Consider the following 21,275-nt stretch of genomic DNA (forward strand, 5'->3'; position numbering starts at 1 on the left):
GTTATTACACTTATTGAATTGCTATGTAGAGGATGATTACAGAGTTGTTTATTGCAGTTCTGTAGCGTATCGATTATTTCGCCACATGATGTCTACGTGATCCTCAGCTAGCTCTACTGAAATAATTAAGAAGGAATCCACCAGAAGCTCGAGTAACGAGTGGACAAAACTTATGTTCCAAGATTATTTACATCGTATTGCAAACTTCTGATCGACTGTTTTAAATATCTTCTCGAAAGAAATCATTTCTAACAACACCAAATGTCGAAAACAAATGCTGAATTTTATATGAAACACCTGAAAGTACTGGTGACAAAAAAAATGATGATGAAATTTGACCTGTGTTCGCACAATTTCTCTAAACTATGAAACTGATTTTCTGCAGGAACTGCCGTGGGAAATTGTTTTTTTGTGTTGTTTTAGGCAACTATCAGAAAATGCAAAAAGATCGAGATGTAATACTTTCTGTAACTGTATACTTTCTGTTATAAGGTTTTTGCCCGCTAAAAACTGAAATTGCTCGATTTCCTATCGAATTTCATCTTAATTTCAGTAGAATGGTTTTTTTTCTCTTTCAGCTTTTTGTTAAATCTTTCCCTTGGCCTTTTCAACCTGATACTTCGGAAATGAAATCAAAAACTCTGTACCGCTAAATGGCAACTATCACGATATTTCTAATGGAAGAAAGTGGCGCTTTAATTTTATCCAAAAAATTTCTTTTGAAACTTATATTTCAACCAGCATAAATTTGAACTGAACGACTAACGTTAGACTCAGTTTTGTACCAGTGAAAGTTTTCAGATAGAGCTAGAGTGAACCTTGAACAAAAATCGCGCTTACCGCCACTGAGAAATGCTGAAATGTTTGTCAATCGTCATTTGGTCCGAAGATTGGACCTTGTCAGCTGAGAGAAGCTAGCACTCGTTTCCTCCAATTCCGCCACAATTCACAGAAAAGCAGCTCTTGCTTGGCAAGCATTTCGCACAACATTGGGAAAAAGACTGGGCGGTTGTATTCTCCAACTACCCGACGTTGAGCTTTCTTTTGTCGTGTTTGCCAAAATTAGCGTAGCGTAGGCCGTTTGCAAAATCTCGAACTATTTGCTGCTCTGTTAGAGTTGCAAAGAAGAGAACCGTCAAGAGAATTGCTAGAAAGGCCAATAATGGCTTCAGAAGTGCCATTATGCGACCGAGAACTGTGACTGAGATCCAAGGTTAAGAACATACTTGCTGACGTCACTGTAACCATGGAGACGACAGGTACTCTTCCGGTACTCTTTTTCTATCCAAACAAAACGACATCGTATCAGTACAAATTTGGTCTTGTCATTAACTGGCGCGATTAAATTACTTTTCTTATTATAGCGGAGCTCCGGCGGCCCGAAGGGCTGCCAAGCGGAGCTCCATACCCATATAGGAAAGGAAAGGAAACCTATGAATTGATTTTCTCATGGTTATAAGGGCTAGCGGTCTTGCTCGTGGGCGCGTGCGCACGACGACAACGACGACGACGGAGTCGGCAAGATGGCGACCATACTCCAGCTAATAGGTTGACAGAGACATGCACGCTCGGTTCGTCCCTCTTTGATATTGGACATCCCTGTTATGGTCAATTGACACCTATCAAATCAAGGTATCCACTGACCAGTATCACACGACCATATCGCGGGCTCAAGTTTAGAGCTCATCGAGGTCACGTGTTTTTTTAAGTTGACCGGTGACCAAATGCTAGTTTTCGATTGGATCGAGGGCTCATGTCAGGTTGTTGGCCGGGTTGTTTTGAAGTCGCCCCAGGGGCCCGTTTCTCGAAAGCCCCGGAAACTTTTCGGGTCCGTAAAGCCATTTCTAGTTCATCTCTATCTAAAAACGGTGAAGTGTATACGCCTGAAACTTCTTGTATGAAGGGAACCCTTGTACATATTAAGAATATGTAACTAAAACAGCTGCTCTGTAATCGTAATGTTCGAGATTTTGCTATGGCTTTACAGGCCCCACAAGGTTTCGGCGCTTTCGAGAAACGGGCCCCAGGATTACAAAAGTTAACCGAAATGTAATTTTTCTTGTATACAAATGTTTTTCACTGCTTTTGTTTTTTGATTTTGAGGACCTTGAGATTATTCAAACTCAAAGCAGAAGGCCAAACAACAGGAACGGAGAACCTCACCGTAAAGTTACAAAACAATCAAAATTATCGCTTATCCCGCATTAGTTTAATCGGGCTTTGAACAACCCCGCCCAGGAGCTCTGCCTTCAGGCATGGCTAAATCTATATATTATAACTGATTACTTCATTGTGATTGCCTGAGAGCAGGCCAATTTATCGTTAATTTTTAATTTGCACTTTACTAATACGCGTGCTTTCCTGATTTTCCTAGTCGCATAATAAAGGAGTGATCGTATGAAGGCTCGAGCAATTAAGGATTTATACTACTCGTGATATTTGAAAATTCTTTCGAATTGCACGAGCCTAAAGACTCGTGCAATTTTGAGAGAATTCTCAAATATCATTTGTAGTGTAATATTTACGCCGGGAAGAAACGCTGTTTTAAATACAATACAACAAGGTTTATTAGGTTCGCCGAGAGGATTTTTATACCTAATTTACAAAGTATGTTTATTTAAATAAAAAAACACCAAAAATTTTGCCATCCAAAATTACAATTGGTCTGTTACGGTAGTTAAGAGTTGCTCAGAGTGAAATTCTCCCAAATAGTTAAGGATACCATATACCTTTAGAGCAACTTCAGAGGTGTCTCGCGTCCAAGCGATGTAGTGCGACCGGTTTAAGCTGTAGATACCTAAACCCTTATATCAAATTAAAGCTCATAGAACCACAAATTTGTATAGAAAATGAATTGTCGAATTTTTCAGGACCTCTAAATGTGAGTATCAGAGTCATGTTTTGGGTCCCTATTGAAAGCTACAAGTTAAAGAAAATTTGTTCATTTCCCCTCAAATTTGAACAGTAGCTAGCTTGACATACAATCAATAAAAGTCTGTCTGTAAATTTTTTATTTCCAAATATTTTTTCTCCGCGAGTGATTTTTCTACGATCACTTCATATTTTTTAAATCCCATTTCGAACATGTTTTGTAACTTTTCACTGAAATTGAATATGGCAAATCGCAGACACATGGAATGACAGAGGAGGCGCGATGGTGTGAAGCGAGAATACAGTTCATATCTGAATCTGGTGGCCGCAGATGAATCGGATTCAAGCAGATCAACCTATCTCATATCTCAAAACAGTCTCTTTTTTGTCTCATTTTCACGCTCGTTCCAGATCTTTTTTGAACCACCGCGTTTTAACAACGAGCCTACACTCGCAACTACGAAGTCGCGCCAAAACACAGACTGTTTTTCAGTCCAACGCCTTATTCTCTAAAAGATGAGAAGAAAAATTGCGTTTTCATATCGTTGAGACATGGGAGACAAATTTCAAACCTTATTTCTTTCATGAGCTGGTGATTAGGTAGGGATCGTTTTCTTATATTTAAATCAAGAGCAAGGTATCATTTACAAGAATATAGAGAAGCGAGAAATGATGCCGGTGAAAAGCTGTCAGTTCACTTAAAATACTGAATTTGGTGGTAGACCCTTAAGCACAATCCACATATCTACCGTATTCAAAGAAAACAGTAATGTTTTCATAAAATGCAAATAAAAGATCACCAACAATTTGACCGCTGTGATATTATTACTACCCAAACTTATTCCCAGGAGCAGCAATCCTTTAGGTCAGCAACAAGAAATTGGAAAGATACGGTGTGTTTCTTCTCTTTCTCGAGGGCAAGTGCGAATTTTGTGTATGGGAACTGATCTATTTGTTGAATGTTTATAATAGTCCGTGCACTTAGCTACCACTAGCTAGTTTTAAACTTAAACTGACACTTTAGGTTAGGCCGTACATTCCATGGCTATATATCTGATGTTTTTCACCAGTTAATAATGATAGTGGAATCTTGAATTTGAGGAAAACAAAGCCGCTGCAATCTGTTCAGCGCGCAAAGTGTTTCCACAGACTGTTTTCTGACGATGAGCTCCACCCATTCCGTTCTTAACTAAAAGTGAATTATATCAACGATGGAGCCATAAACAGATCACTTGAGTCAACAACTTTGAAAAACTTCAAACCTCTTTTATTTGTTTAATCCCATAAAGAAGAATATTATTTCCTCTGACAACCTCGTTCTTAGGGAATGTGGTTTATTTTGTGCTGTATTTACACAACCCCAGTTACATATTTGTTTCTTTTTTCGATACCATGACGAGTTTATTCAATTAACATCTGGTCTTCAAATTATCTAATCTTAGATACCCTTCATAAGCGGCTAAGAGCGACTGAACACCTTTTTTTTAGCAAGCAATCGTATTCGATTTGATGATTTCTTAGTGTTTTGTTCATATCAAAACTGTCACAAAAAGAACGTGATTATTGTTAGTGAGACATAAGTGGTGTTTGAAATTCTTTTGGTCAATTTACTCGTAGAAAACTAGATACCGCCCCTCTGCTTCTTAGATAGAAATTTACATGCTACCCCTCCCCCTTCCCCCCCCCCCTCCCCTCACTCCCTACACCATACATACAGTTCATCGGTAGCCATTTCTACAAGCACATGTTCTACTCTCTTTTATTTTTCAGCATGCATTGCAACCCGGTGACGTAAAATAAGTGTCACGTAATCTGCCACGCTAGCCATTACTTGTAGGGCTTAGAATCATAACGCGTTAACTAAATGCTGTAGTGTACCAGGTTATCTAGAGGTTTACCCTAACCCTAACTTCACCCTTCATGCTAACCCTAAAGTCTCTGATCATTTTTTAAGCTTAATTTCTCAATCTGAGCCTAATTTTAGCTGTTTTAGTTGCAATTTCAACCACTTTAGATCTAACTTATGACGAAAGACATTGTTACTAAGAGTGAAATCGACGTACGTCAAAATGGCATCGACCGTTTACGAAAGAAAAATAGCCTTCGCAGCGCCACGTTGTTGCCTTTAGTCTTTGTATCGTTACGTTTGTCGCTAGGGTACTATGATTTGTAACACTTACTGTGGTGAGATCCTTCTAAAAGTAACCATTGTATATTTTCATTTAGTGGTTTAAATAGGATACCCTAAGGCCTCGAGGCTAGCACCATTGCCTTGGTCGAGGACACACGTTACCCGCTTTTTCCACCTACTGATTTGAAAGAGGTTTTCGTGTCATTCTAGGATGTCTTAGTTTACTTAAAAGAATAATTCAAAGTTCAACCTCTGTATGTACTCGAAAGTAGGATAAATAACACGGTGGGTTGGCTGGCAAACGCGCCCTAATATCAGCGTTGTGTTCGTCCAGTTGTGTGATGGAGGCAAACTATACATGGTAATATACATGGCAAAATATACATTTTTACTCCTCACGTTAGTAAAACTTATCGATGTATATATATTCATTACGCTTGGGGAAATTTTTGTTTCGCTTCGGCAATGGTCAGGGCAGGAGAAAAAATAAAATACTGTAGTGTGGGTCACTTGGTCTGTCACATTCCTTTGGCTTCGTCTATTGAAACTCTGGACGAAAGAGTACTTATCAACCAGTGCCGTGAGAGTTTGAAAAGTAATTATTAATTCTTTAGTTGAACTGGGGGAAAGAGCACTTAACCTGTCACGAACAGTTTCTCCCAAGGTAGCTAATATCATCCACAGCCTCCACGAAGGGATTAAAGCAACTGTCTGACTCGCGGTAGGAGGAGAAACAAATGATAACTTCGAAGTCTCATCTGATCTGCGCAAAGGATACATCCTAGCTTCATCACTGTTTCTCCTGTTTTCGCCTTTGTTGTGCGCCATGCTACCAAGAGCCTACCACCTGATGATGGCATCGGCATCAGACACCGAGCAAATAGCGACCTCTTCAACCCCAGGCGCCTACGCACTGGCCAAATCTACAACAATCAGCAAGCTCCTGTACGCAATGATGCTGGCTTTGGGAGAAACAAAACAGCCCCGAGTCCGTCCAGATTCTCATAAACCGTCTCAACAGCGCTTCTAAGCAGTGGGGCTTGACCATCAGTAAAGAAAAGACGGAAGTGCTCCACCAGCAATCCGGTGTTCCCACAGCCACCCTGCCGCCTTTTTTCAAGACCCTGAGTGTTGGTCCGGCCGAAGTCGAACTTACGACCTCCCGCATGGCATGCAACCAACTGAGCCACTGTGTAAATAGTTCACCCTGAAATCAAAATGGATAGGGCTCGTTTCTGAGGAAACGAAACAAAAAACGAGAGCGCGAAATACATAATTAATTAGTACTGTATGCATAATGAATGAAGTATGGGCACCGGTACGCGAATTTTTCCAGAGGACACGCCGAGACGATGAAACACCTGCCCACTTGCGTACACATTTGTGTCTCCATTTGGCCAGGCCTTGACAACTCAGAGAAAATTACTTACCAGTAATTCCTATTATAGGTATCTTTGCTACTTTGCTACCAACTATTCACTTCTTTAACAACCAATATTGAGTTCCTCTAAGTCGAATTTCGTGTTCGTTCACGATTTAGCAAATTCTTCGCCACGTTGTTTTCCGCTAAATCAAATTTGATGTTCCTTCAAGGGCACTGTAACGGGCTTATGCGATTTCTGGTCAAAGTGCAATCATCTTCACCTTTAATCACTTGGTTTCATTCAAATCGTTTCTGATGAACTTTTTTCACGAATTCAATCGAATCTAGATCAAAAATATTCGCCCAGAAAAGTTATTATCAATTTTATGTGAGTTTTACTACACGAAAACTTGAAAACGTTGGCCCAGCGTTTTGAAGTTTGCACACAACGCTATCCTGGTCATCAGTTGTCGAAAAAAGGTATAAAAAGACGTCTGTGCTTTGAAATAGGTATTTAAAGAAATTTTCGTAAGTATTTTGCGGCTGCCTTCAACCGCTGAATGTGCCATTTTGTTTTTCAGTGTGTTACTAAAAACAGAGTGACAGTGTATTTTTTCAGCCGTTTAGCGAATTCTTCGCCACGTTGTTTTCCTCTAAATCGAATTCAGTGCTCCTTTAGCTGCTTAGCGAATTGCTCGCCATGTTGTCAAATAGGCTCCAATTCCTTCCCCACATTTGCGACGTCAAAAGTTCTTTACACACCGAACAAGCACAATTTGCCGCTTTCGTAGCCTTCGCCTCCACGCGGAAACTACTTTAATTCATTTGCCCCGTCTTGCCCGGTCTAATTCCGAGTTACGCATGCGCATTACACCACTATTGCAAATTTGACGACAGCCATATATAGTCATTGTCATCTGTAGAAACTAAACTTGGGATCCTACAACCGAAGTAATTACTATGCACTCTTACACACTGATAGTTTTTTTTTACGGATTGAATAAATAAATAAATAACTCTAGCTGGTACTACATGCAAAGAAGGCCTGACCAATATACCTACAAAGTTTCTATTGGTCAGCTAGACATTAAGGCGTTCCTGCCACGCTTCGCGCCATGACGTAATAACGATTAAATTTCGGTGAAATCAGAGTAACCCTAAGAAATTGGTCATTCCTTAACTTTTTGAATCTGCAACACATCTGTTCAAACATGAAGCCTGCTCTTATTTTGTTTCTCCTCGTTGGAATTGTGTACGCAGTTGAAGAAAAGGGTAAAGGTAGGTTGCACAAAATTTTGTCTACAGTGACACTTAGGTTATCACTAAAAACGAAAACGTTTTATAGAACAATTCTCAGTCTGAATCGATCAATAAGATTAAAAAAATAATAATAAAACTTAGCGATTACAATATATGTTTCCATGTCGGTAGGAAAGTTTAGCTCTTCTTTCAGGTAATTCAGTGAAAGATTAGGCTTTTACAATTTAGACAATAACGAGAAAACTATAATTTTCTTGTGAAGGTGAATTAATCGACATGACACGAGCGTGGGACAAAGAAAAATTCTGAGTCCCCCACAGGAATCGAACCCATGACCTCCCGAACACCGGGCGGGCGCTCTATCCACTGAGCTACGAGAACTCATGGAGAGCAAGGTCATTTAACTGAGTTCTTATATGATAGGTGTCCTGCATACTGCTAGGATCAACGCTATCGAATTCATCGTGAGTAGTGATAAGTTAATAAAGATGGTGAATTTTAAGCTCGGTAATGAAATGTGAAGGTGAATTAATCAACATGACACGAGCGTGGGACAATGAAAAATTCTGAGTCCCCGACAGGAATCAAACCCATGACCTCCCGAACACCGGCCGGGCGCTCTATCCACTGAGCTACGAGAACTCACGGAGAGCAAGGTCATTTAACTGAGTTCTTTTATGTTCAGGTGACTCGAGCAAGGGGAAAAATGTCTCCGCGGACCAGCAGGCTCCAAGTCATAAAGCCGGTAATATAACCTTTGTTGCCCTACAATTGACTGTTGTTTACTATTCTATAACATGCTGTAACAGTTCATGAGATACATATGCATCGTTGTTCCACAAAATTGAGTTGTATAAACTATCCAGATGCGTAATCAAGAGTGAAGAGCCGGGAACGACTGGGATTCACAAAACAGATGGTCAAGGGAGGTTACAGAACAAAAAAATATGGATGTTGAAATTGTGATGGAAGGAAGTAACCAGGGTCATTTATGATTCAGGTGTGGAAATTGAAACACCTACTGACCGTACAAATGATTACCCGTTGATGACTATCATAAGCGGCGTCTAACAAGAAAGCGGGTTATTTTAGAGTAAATCTTTAAGGTTTTCTTTTCTAATGGCTTAACTTTAATTTGGATTGAAAACTGTCATCTAGTAAGCGGTGCACTGCCTGGTTATATTTTGTTTATCTGACTATACTCGGTTTGAAATTCGCCTTAATTATTTGATTTCCGTAACTTACGATCAGTTTGTTTCCATTTTCTCTGTCGAGTTTCTTATCTTTCTTAATTGTTTTGTTTTTTGTTTCTTTTTTTTTTTTCAGAATGCGAAACTCAAAGCCAAAGGGACCATTACTGTTTAAATGGTGGAACTTGTTTCCGTCTTCCTGACCTGGCCACTGGTCCCCTTTGCCAATGCACAAGGAAATACGTCGGTACTCGTTGTGAATATGTTGCACTCCCCGACATGTAACAAGGTCGTAATCGTCAATTGAAAAAAAGATGTTAATAAAGTGTACTCTAAGTGATAAAGAGAAAACTGTGTAACGACCTATCAGCTTGAAATCTCTATCAAATCGTAAAATGCGCGCAAGCGTCATAAATGGGCTATTACTCGGGCTTCCGTAGGAAAGCCCGAGTCATAAAATGCTAGCGTTTTGGTCGCCAAAGGGGGGGTCATGGTCCCAGGCGTTGCATGCGTAGACCATGGAAACTGGGGACGAGAAACGCGACATTGCTCGCTCTTCGTGACAGAATGCGGTGTTTTGCGAAGAAAGTTTTGACAAGAATCGCGCCTTATACGTTCATCTCACATACAAAGATGTCGATCGTTTTCAGAAAGGGTCGGTCCACGAATAATATTGTTTGAAAGCCAGCCAGGTAAGCAAAGTTCACGCTCGAAACGTTCTCGTGAGATAACAACTGAGCCGATTGCGGTCTGAGTTCAATCTACGAAAACAATGGCAAAAAATAGGCAGTCAATGACGGTATGTGGCAACTGCTGTTATTATTTAGAACATTGCAGCAGCAAAAGAAATCATATTCCAATAAAACGAGCTAAATACGAAAACGTTTTTGGACTCGTAGCTCATTAAAAACATGCGACTTGTTTCTTGCACCGCGCAAAATATGTCGATCTCCAAAGTTGTAAAGATAAGACTTTCGGTAACTTGAATTAAATATCTTACCTCCAAGTTAGTTGGCTTTCTAGTGGGGTGCAGGAAAAAAATAACTTGTGAATTTGGAGGCATATTGTGCGGGGAATTGTGCGGGATTATTGACGAACCAATGTTCTTGCCAAGTCCTAAGGAAAATCTGCATTGACGATAGTTTAGCCAGTTATTTCACTAGTAGTTCAAATATATTTAGCAGTCTTAGCAATCGCCAATTCTTTTAGAAAACTGTGTCTGACTGCAAAAGAAAATCATGCTGCGTGACATGAACTAGACGAGCATGAATTCAAACCAAAATAAATAGCAAAACAGAATGCTGCATCTTCCCTCATAAATGAGAGTCCTTTTTAAAAATACGCCTGTCTTGATTCAATAAAAATATGTAGCTTGAATATTTCTTCATAAACTGCCTTAAGGGTCGCAAATTCTTGGAAGTTATCCGCAAAATACACAACTTGAAAGTTTATGCAAATTACGTACAATGCAATTTGAGCCTAGTCACAGGACTGTTGTTTTCGCGAAGGAGTTTATCGGGATTCGTTTTGGCTCTCTCGAAAGGGATTATTCGCTCTCCAAAGGAGATATGACTCTTGAAAAGGGTTTAAGATCTCAACACGGCAAAGATGTTATGCTATACAATTTACTCGGATCGCCACGATCAGTAAACAAACTTCGCACAATTTCTACTAGCATGTACAAAATAATCGCCATAAGTTGTAAGAAGACCTCCAAAATTCTTTCCAAACAACTTCTCCATCAATGCGTAGACAGCTGTGCTTCATTCTTGAACCAAAATGGTTTAAACTCACAACTTGCGATAGGATGAGGAGGATACTCAACGAACCAACTTGAATGGTAAATATCTCAGCGGAACTCTTGTGATATAATATCCTGATACTTTAATTTGCTTTCACTGTGTCCAATACGCGTTTTCGTAAAGTACGATTTGATACTGTGGTACGAAGCCCAAGTAAACGCTCTTAGAGCGTCTAGTTGAGATGAAGGCCGTTAATCGCTTGTTCTTGTCTCTGACGGACTTGTGACTGCTGACCTTAGCTGAAATCGTTCATTGTAAAGAGGCTCTAGTCGTGGCTCGGATTAACGGCTGTTGCGCACCTTACTGGTGTGTAAAGTCAATAGGTCCCTCTTGCCATCATGTCTTCGTGAATCTAATTACGTGCACCTCTGGACATAAGTGCGACAGTTACCTGTTTACTATACACCAAGAAATGCCCACGAGAATTCATGATTTCGGGAGCAAGTATTTCAGCAGGGGGAGCACTATGTGGCATCCCAAAAAACGGCTTTTATAAATCAGAGACACTGCATCCAGGGGTGCAAATTGTGGGACACACGGTTCAACATTTGTTGATCAACAAATGTGGCAGCTCTTGTACAACAAATGTTGAACAGTGTGTCATGCGATGGTCAAGGTTGAATACTGAAATAGGCCGTTCAACATTATGAACGTTGTTATACGCAGTTGAATGAAAATAGAGCGAAGCTCTGTTCCGTTCAACAAGTTACTGGAACATAGTTCAACATTTTTTTAAGCAATAAATGTTGCTCAATGTTGAACCTTGTGTCACCAGCTTAGGTCCCATTTTACCTTAGTTTCAGTAGCCACACACTCTCCGTGAGTGTTTTCATATTTTGTTTTGGTCATGTCTCTCTCTTACCATTAGCTACCATTGATAGGGAACTTGTTTGTCCACGGTTATCAGTACATGGGAACCGCCGCGCATTTGAAAAAACGACTGAAGCGTGGAGGTTCAGGCATCAATCGATTGGACAAGATCGTCAAGCAACATGACATCGACTACCGTCAGGCCAAGAATTTGCAAGACAAGTGGAAAGCGGATCAGAAAATGATCAAGGCCATCGACAGGTTACCCGGGAGTAAAACCATGACCGAAAGCCTAGGATTGTTAAGAAGATTATGCAAGCCAAAAAAAGACTCAAGTTGTAAACTATTGCAGACCGCATTTGAAAAATACGTATATAAAGAGTCGTCCCCGTCATGCATCTTCATTCTTCACAATATCACAGCGGAAAGCAGCGCTCAGTAACGTAAGCTTTCCAAGCATGTCGATGTTAAGCAACAAAGATGTCAACGGTTATCCACTGCAAGGCTACGATCTCGTCCCCAAACGTCCTAAAGCTAAACCTAAAGAAACCTTGAGTGATCTGGTCAAGTTGTTGCAAGAAGCCAACGAAAGAGAAGAAGCCGCTAATCAATGCGCGGAACTTTGACATCGAGCTTACCTGGAGGTCAAGCAAGAGTATTTAGCTTTTAAGTACGAGGATCTGTGATCATCTTGCAAAAGACACAAAGACGAGACCAAAGCGGGTGACACAATCTGCCTGTGTAAAGAGTGTTCCAATGTGGACGAAACCCGAAAGAGTTTGGAATTGAAACTAGAAAAAGAAAGTCAAGAACTCAGTTACTGGCGTACGAGAGTGTTACGAAACCTTATTGAGTGAACATTTCCAACATGACAGAAAAAAGTGACGATGGTCCCCACAAGAGAGTTTGAACCTTTTCTTTATTACAGAGACGTTTATAATGATACCCTTTATTGGATAAAGAAAGCAATAAAATTAAAGTAAAACATAAGTAGTTTCCGTCTCTTCCATACTAACGAATACGATTGTTTGGTGATGGTTCAATGCTCATGGGTTTCCTGATCAGAACCCTAATGATAGTCCATGATTCCAGTCAATTCGTATTTCCTTTCCCTGGCCACGACTCTCTGAGCCAACTCTTGGTACGTTTGAATCCGTTCTCTAAAATCTGTTTCTTTATAGGCAGTGACAATGGACCATACTTTTCGATAACTGTCACACTCGAGGACACGTTTCATGGCGTCGTAATCCATGCCATCATACTCATCCATGAACTGGAAATGATGTTCGCAGATTTTGATGAACATCGCGAACCAGGGAGCTTCACTTCAATTAATTCGCAGCATCTTGCCTCAATTGATGTCATCAACGAACTCTGTTACTGAATCTTCCTTGCATAAGCCGCACTAGAAATCTAGTAAATATAAAAAAAGACGCAATAGCTCTTATTCTCGTATCAGAAGGAATATCCCCCCCTTTAAAACTGTCCAACCTACTCTCTCACCAAAGCTCGACCTACGTGAAGACCTTCCCGGGGGCGACAGTGGAAGACATGTACGATTATGTGATGCCCTCACTCCGCAGAAAGCTTACAGAGGTTATTCTCCATGTTGGTACGAATGATGTTAAGACCTCTGAACCTCGAGAAATTGCTGAAGGAATTGTTAACCTCGGATTGAAGATTCAAAACCACTCTCCAGACTGCAACATAACAATTTCGTCTTTAATTTTGAGAGCAGACGACAATCTCGACTGCAAAATCAATGAGGTCAACAGAATCGTAAACCGCTTTGCCAAGCAATATGCATGGAGAACGATCTCTCACTCTAACATCAAGAGAGAGCATCTCAACGCTAGTGGGCTGCATTTGAACGTGCAAGGTACAAAGCTATTAGTTAAAAATCTTGTTTGTCATTTAAACCTATGACAAGCAACTTGCTCGGATCTTGAAGGGTCTCCTTCAAGCCCCTCTTCTCACGTCCATTCTGTCCCTCCTAATATATTTTCCTTTAATACTCAAACATTGATTCCTAGCAAACGTGGCTTTAAAATGGCCTGCTTAAACATCACTAGTCTCCCGAGACATATCGACGAGCTTCGCATCATTTTGCATAGTAAACGCTTCGATTTGCTAGCAGTCAATGAAACTCGATTACATGAAATTATCGCCGATAATGAGGTCAGTATTGATGGTTACGATATCGTTGGCCGCGACCGACCGCTAAACGGCAGAAATGGAGGTGGGGTTTACTTTTATGTTCGTTCTAATATTAATTATAATGTTCGCAAGGACCTCGTATTTGACCAACTTGAAAGCCTTACTATCGAAATTAGCAAACCAAGAAGCAAGTCTTTTATTGTTGCTCCATGGTATAGACCTCCCAATTCACCTTTTGAATTATTTTCTGATTTTGAATCCTTTGTTGGGAAGCTGGATGCTGAAGGGAAAGAGTATTACCTTATGGGCGATCTTAATTGTAATATGCTCTCATCATCTCTGAATAATGTAAATACCCAGGCGTTACTAAACATTACTGATATTTACAATCTAAAACAACTTATTAATGAACCGACAAGAGTAACGCCTGTGAGTAGCACTTTAATTGATGTTATTTTCACTAGTCACCCGGACAATGTATCTTGCTCTGGAGTATCTCATGTCGGAATCAGTGAGCATAGTTTGATTTATGTTTTTCGTAAAATTTCATTGCCATCCGCCGTCAAGGGAAATAGTACTGTTTCGTATAGGCAATTTAAAAATTTCGATCGTTATAGGTTTCGGTCGGACATCTTGGCTCAACCGTGGGCTGATCTCATGGGAATGGATAACCCCAATGAAATGTGGTCGAAATGGAAAACTTTGTTCTTAGTAGCGTGTGATCTGCATGCTCCACTCCACACTAAATACGTTCGTGCTTCTAAAAGTCCATGGATTACTCCTGAGCTTAAGAATTTGATGTATCGGAGAGAACGTCTTAAAATTAAGGCTTTGCGGACGGGCGATCCAAGTGATTGGAATAATTTTAAGAAGTTGCGTAATGAAGTGAACAATGAGATCAAGAATGTAAAAAAGTCCTATTATTATGAAACTTTTGAAGCTTACAATGGAAATTCGCGCAAGACATGGGAAACTATCAATGAGGTGACACGCCGCAAATCGGATAAAGCTGCAATTAACGAGCTTGAGCTCAATGGAACGAGAATAACGAATTCGACCGAAATCGCACAGGGTTTTAATAAATTTTTCGCAGAAATCGGTCCCGAACTGTCCAGGGATATAAAGGAAGTCGGCACCTCTTTCGATCAATATATTTACCAAACCAGCAATTGTTTTAGTTTCCAGCGTGTGACTCAATCGCACGTTTTGTCCCACCTGAATAAATTATGCAAGAGAAAGGCTACAGGTCTCGATTCTGTGTCAGCAAGACTTCTAAAAGAATGTCCGGATTTAATCTCCTGGTCACTCGCTCTGATATTCAACCAATCGATCGATACTGGTATTTTTCCTGATGAATGGAAAAATGCAAGAATCACGCCTCTTTTTAAGAAAGCAGGAAGTAGGAGTGATCCTTCTAATTATCGACCGATCTCGATTATCCTGGTTGTGGCCAAGGTTTTCGAGCGAATTATTTATGATCAGTTGTATCATTACCTAAATGAAAATAATCTTCTCAGTAGACACCAATCCGGTTTTCGCTCGCTTCATTCTACAGTTACTGCATTGATTGAAGCGACTGATAATTGGTCTTTAAACATCGATCGTGGCTTTATTAATGCCGTTGTATTTTTAGATCTTAAGAAGGCTTTTGATACTGTGGATCACTCTATTCTTCTCTCAAAATTACAAGCTTATGGTATTCAGGGTTCCACAAACCAATGGTTCTGCTCTTATTTAAAAAACCGAACCCAAACGTGTCTTGTAAACGGGAATAAATCGTCCAAAATGTTCCTTCGCTGTGGTGTTCCACAGGGAACGATTCTTGGGCCCCTTTTATTTCTATTGTATATAAATGATTTGCCTAATTGCCTCCAGCATTCCCAACCAAGGATGTACGCCGATGACACTAGTATTACTTTTGCTGGTAGTGACGTTGATGAAATAAATAGTTGTATTAATCTTGATTTGGAGAGAATTCGTGTGTGGCTTGCAGCCAACAAACTAACTTTAAATATGACAAAGACAGCATTCCTTCTGATTGGTTCCAAGCAAAGGCTTTCAAATTTTACAGTGAATCCTACTGCTAATATCAACCAGTTTCCGATAAAACGAGTCTCGACTGTTAAATCCTTAGGTGTACACATTGATGGCTTGGGAGTGTCATATCAATGAGCTTTCCAAAAAGATTGCTTCTGGCATTAGCGCCATTAAACGTATTAGGTATTCGGTCCCATATAAGACTTTACTTACCGTTTACAATTCATTAGTCCAACCTCATCTCGATTACTGCAGTTCGGTGTGGGGATCCTGTTCTAAAAGTCTTTCTCAAAAGTTACAAAAACTACAAAATCGGGCAGCACGCGTCATAACTTTTTCAAATTACGATCGTAATACTGATGAATTGTTGAGGATGGTCAACTGGGTTAAACTGGACCGTCAACGCCTTGTTAATAAATCAATAATGATGTACAAGATTGTAAATAATATGGTTCCGGAATATCTTTGTTCACGCTTTGTCTTCCGTTCCGATACTTTGACTTATAAGCTAAGAGATAGTGATGGTACGCTTGCTATCCCACAGCCCCACACTAATTACTGTAAAAGAAGTCTTTCTTACAGCCGAGTTGTACTATGGAATAGTCTGCCCTTGAATATTAGACAATCGCTCTCCCTTAATCAATTTAAATCTAAGTTGAAGAACTATGATTTTGACAGTGGTCTTATATAAATTTTATTTTGTTTTTATACACGGCTTCCTTGTAAAGCAGATTTTCATCATTTTTCTTATTCTAGTAGTTATTTACAATATTAAATTAGTTAGGTAGTTAGATTTATTTTAATTAAATATTGTATAGTCCTGAAGGAAATACCGTGTCTAAATAAAGATTTTACCTTTACCTTTACCTTTTTCCATGACCTCAGTGCTCAGAGAGGAGGAGGGGGATGGGGTATCGTCTTTTTTCTAGAGCCAAGAGTACATAAGGCGTCGTGTAGTGGGCCAAATTCAAACTTCCCAGCATGGACTCTAAAAGAGATTAACCCTTTCACGTCAGGTCATTCGTCACGAGAAAGAGACTGGTGATGTGACTATTATTGTTTTGTCATGAATATTTAACAACCGTCCTAGGGAACTAAAACACTCTTATTGCCTTTGCAGATACTCAGTCACTGGGATAATCTACCCCTCAAAATCCAGAAAATGATACAGTGCTTGACAGACTGTCAACATGCTAAGGACGGAGTAAAATTTCCAACAGTGTTTCATCTGTAAACGCTTATTATTATTATGATTAGGCACGAATCTATCACCACCTTCGTTTGCTCAAACACTCCTATCCGTACAGCTATGAGGAACTCAACTAGGAAGAAGCAGAAGGGTGAATCTGCAGATTTCGGACAATTCCAACCATGAAAAGTCTTGAGGAGATATGGTTTAGAAAACATGCAGTTCAAGGGGTGACTTCAATCATGGGCGTCTTCCCACTAAGGGTGACACACGTCCCGCTTTATAAAACTAAGGATTTGTAAAAAAAATGTTAAAAAATTGTTTATGAGTCACGTACGCCATCTTGAATTATGAATGCCAGAGAGGAGGGGGGGCTATCCCCCTCGCAATGACGTCAGCCCACCCAGGGAGTGGGAGGGGGAGGAGGTGGATGGGCTATCTCCTCCTTACCCATGACGTCAGCCATTTTCCACTTTTCCAGGCCCCCTCAACGATTCACCGCCAGAGTGCAAGTCAACCATCTCTTCCCACTCAACCTCACCACACAAGCCCTCCTCCCCCCGGCCCACCCACCCCCCCCCCCACTTTATTAAAAAAATAACCGAACTATTCCAAATCCCCTCTAAACCCCCGGCCCACCCCCCCTTCCACTTTATTAAAAAAATAACCGAACTATTCCAAATCCCCTCTAAAAACCATCTTCCTGATCCCCTCTTACCACCTCTTTTCCATGCCCTATTCCTTCTCTTACCACTTTTCCACTTTTCCACTTTTCGACCTCATGCTGCCATCCATTTTCAGGCTGAATGGTTCTCCCCTAAACCCCCAACCACGATGTCAGGGCCGCTTCACCACTTGATCGCCACTTTTTCCTAACACTCCCTTTGAAGTGATCCACCTTCTGCACCACTTTTGCGCACTTTTTTCCTGCGGGCAAAGGAGTATTTTGTTCCACAGTAGAATGATTGACAGCAGTCCTTTGACGCACAGTACTAGCTGCACTACATTCTAATTGGCTGGTAAACGGTAGAAGTAGTAGTAGAAGGCTAGGTGGTGCAGTATTTTGATGAGCTTGTGCCGCTAAAGGATTTGCATTCATCATGCTGTACATTGGGTATCCTGTTGCATAGCAATGGTATGTCTACTATTAGGAGGCATAGTACTGTGGAGGTACGCCCATAGGGCAAGCTCCCATCTGTGGACTAGCCATAGAAATAGAATCTGTCATTGCAGCCTGTGACGGGATTGTTTCAGTAGACGCTGGTGTTACTGTGGTTGTATCAGAGAATTTCTCCTTTTCATTCTCTCCCTAGCAAAGAAGGATGGCAACTAGTTAACACAGTGCAAAGCAGAGAAAATTACTGAGTGGACATAAAGGGCATTAACCCTTTTAATCAGATTGACCTGTCTGATCAACTGCTGTATTTCTGATCCAACTGAGAGGAATGGCTCTTACCATTTTCAATTCCTTTCCTTAATGAGTTAATCCCCCCTATGAGTGAAAATCTACTGAAGCAGGGCAACAAACTGATTTTGTCAAAATGGAACGACTAATTTCAGGCCTACTGGACCTCCTTCACAGTGGCATTTTTTACCAGAAATCTTCTACCATTTGACTTTCATCTCAATTTCCAGAACTTTCGGCACAATGAGAAACACCCGAAGGTAATGATGTTGTTGTCGTTGTTATACATGACTCAATCTTAATTTAGGGATTGAAGTGATAAGTAAGTAACAAATAACAGCTTACAGAAAATATATACCAAGGTATAAGCATAACTTTAAACATAGCAGTTTGTTGAACGAAGAAACAAGCTTCATCAAAGAAAAACAAACCCAAGCACTACAGGTGCATTCTGATAAGCGTTCTACCTCAGCTTGATAATTGAAACAAACCTTTGTTTTAGTGTCATTTACAAAAGGTTTTCTGTTTTACCGGCTGTCGAAATTCCCATCAAAAAAGTTATTACACTTATTGAATTGCTATGTAGAGGATGATTACAGAGTTGTTTATTGCAGTTCTGTAGCGTATCGATTATTTCGCCACATGATGTCTACGTGATCCTCAGCTAGCTCTACTGAAATAATTAAGAAGGAATCCACCAGAAGCTCGAGTAACGAGTGGACAAAACTTATGTTCCAAGATTATTTACATCGTATTGCAAACTTCTGATCGACTGTTTTAAATATCTTCTCGAAAGAAATCATTTCTAACAACACCAAATGTCGAAAACAAATGCTGAATTTCATATGAAACACTTGAAAGTACTGGTGACAAAAAAAATGATGATGAAATTTGACCTGTGTTCGCACAATTTCTCTAAACTATGAAACTGATTTTCTGCAGGAACTGCCGTGGGAAATTGTTTTTTTGTGTTATTTTAGGCAACTATCAGAAAATGCAAAAAGATCGAGATGTAATACTTTCTGTAACTGTATACTTTCTGTTATAAGGTTTTTGCCCGCTAAAAACTGAAATTGCTCGATTTCCTATCGAATTTCATCTTAATTTCAGTAGAATGGTTTTTTTTCTCCTTCAGCTTTTTGTTAAATCTTTCCCTTGGCCTTTTCAACCTGATACTTCGGATATGAAATCAAAAACTCTGTACCGCTAAATGGCAACTATCACGATATTTCTAATGGAAGAAAGTGGCGCTTTAATTTTATCCAAAAATTTCTTTTGAAACTTATATTTCAACCAGCATAAATTTGAACTGAACGACTAACGTTAGACTCAGTTTTGTACCAGTGAAAGTTTTCAGATAGAGCTAGAGTGAACCTTGAACAAAAATCGCGCTTACCACCACTGAGAAATGCTGACATGTTTGTCAATCGTCATTTGGTCCGAAGATTGGACCTTGTCAGCTGAGAGAAGTTGGCACTCGTTTCGTCCAATTCCGCCACAATTCACAGAAAAGCAGCTCTTGCTTGGCAAGCATTTCGCACAACATTGGGAAAAAGACTGGGCGGTTGTATTCTCCAACTACCCGACGTTGAGCTTTCTTTTGTCGTGTTTGCCAAAATTAGCGTAGCGTAGGCCGTTTGCAGAATCTCGAACTATTTGCTGCTCTGTTAGAGTTGCAAAGAAGAGAACCGTCAAGAGAATTGCTAGAAAGGCCAATAATGGCTTCAGAAGTGCCATTATGCGACCGAGAACTGTGACTGAGATCCAAGGTTAAGAACATACTTGCTGACGTCACTGTAACCATGGAGACGACAGGTACTCTTCCGGTACTCTTTTTCTATCCAAACAAAACGACATCGTATCAGTACAAATTTGGTCTTGTCATTAACTGGCACGATTAAATTACTTTTCTTATTATAGCGGAGCTCCGGCGGCCCGAAGGGCTGCCAAGCGGAGCTCCATACCCATATAGGAAAGGAAAGGAAACCTATGAATTGATTTTCTCATGGTTATAAGCGCTAGCGGTCTTGCTCGTGGGCGCGTACGCACGACGACAACGACGACGACGGAGTCGGCAAGATGGCGACCATACTCCAGCTAATAGGTTGACAGAGACATGCACGCTCGGTTCGTCCCTCTTTGATATTGGACATCCCTGTTATGGTCAATTGACACCTATCAAATCAAGGTATCCGCTGACCAGTATCACACGACCATATCGCGGGCTCAAGTTTAGAGCTCATCGAGGTCACGTGTTTTTTTAAGTTGACCGGTGACCAAATGCTGGTTTTCGATTGGATCGAGGGCTCATGTCAGGTTGTTGGCCGGGTTGTTTTGAAGTCGCCCCAGGGGCCCGTTTCTCGAAAGCCCCGGAAACTTTTCGGGTCCGTAAAGCCATTTCTAGTTCATCTCTATCTAAAAACGGTGAAGTGTATACGCCTGAAACTTCTTGTATGAAGGGAACCCTTGTACATATTAAGAATATGTAACTAAAACAGCTGCTCTGTAATCGTAATGTTCGAGATTTTGCTATGGCTTTACAGGCCCCACAAGGTTTCGGCGCTTTCGAGAAACGGGCCCCAGGATTACAAAAGTTAACCGAAATGTAATTTTTCTTGAATACAAATGTTTTTCACTGCTTTTGTTTTTTGATTTTGAGGACCTTGAAATTATTCAAACTCAAAGCAGAAGGCCAAACAACAGCAACGGAGAACCTCACCGTAAAGTTACAAAACAATCAAAATTATCGCTTATCCCGCATTAGTTTAATCGGGCTTTGAACAACCCCGCCCAGGAGCTCTGCCTTCAGGCATGGCTAAATCTATATATTATAACTGATTACTTCATTGTGATTGCCTGAGAGCAGGCCAATTTATCGTTAATTTTTAATTTGCACTTTACTAATACGCGTGCTTTCCTGATTTTCCTAGTCGCATAATAAAGGAGTGATCGTATGAAGGCTCGAGCAATTAAGGATTTATACTACTCGTGATATTTGAAAATTCTTTCGAATTGCACGAGCCTAAAGGCTCGTGCAATTTTGAGAGAATTCTCAAATAT

At 40.4% G+C, this 21,275-nt stretch overlaps 2 protein-coding genes across 2 annotated transcripts in view; both read left to right on the top strand.

Annotated features, from left to right (window-relative positions):
- LOC145481093 (activating signal cointegrator 1 complex subunit 3-like) overlaps positions 1-21,275 on the top strand; it is a 249,180-nt gene that overhangs the window by 152,290 nt on the left and 75,615 nt on the right. The gene's annotated exons all lie outside the window — the stretch shown is intronic.
- Positions 6,718-10,625, top strand: LOC145481091 (pro-neuregulin-1, membrane-bound isoform-like). Its single transcript, XM_081459479.1, has 3 exons — positions 6,718-7,643; positions 8,311-8,370; positions 8,952-10,625. Exons 1-3 carry the CDS (start codon positions 7,577-7,579, stop codon positions 9,098-9,100), a joined length of 276 nt encoding a protein of 91 aa, XP_081315605.1. The 5' UTR covers positions 6,718-7,576; the 3' UTR covers positions 9,101-10,625.

Source organism: Orbicella franksi, chromosome 3, assembly GCF_964199315.1.
Source record: "Orbicella franksi chromosome 3, jaOrbFran1.1, whole genome shotgun sequence".
In the NCBI taxonomy this organism is placed as follows: Eukaryota; Metazoa; Cnidaria; class Anthozoa; order Scleractinia; family Merulinidae; genus Orbicella; species Orbicella franksi.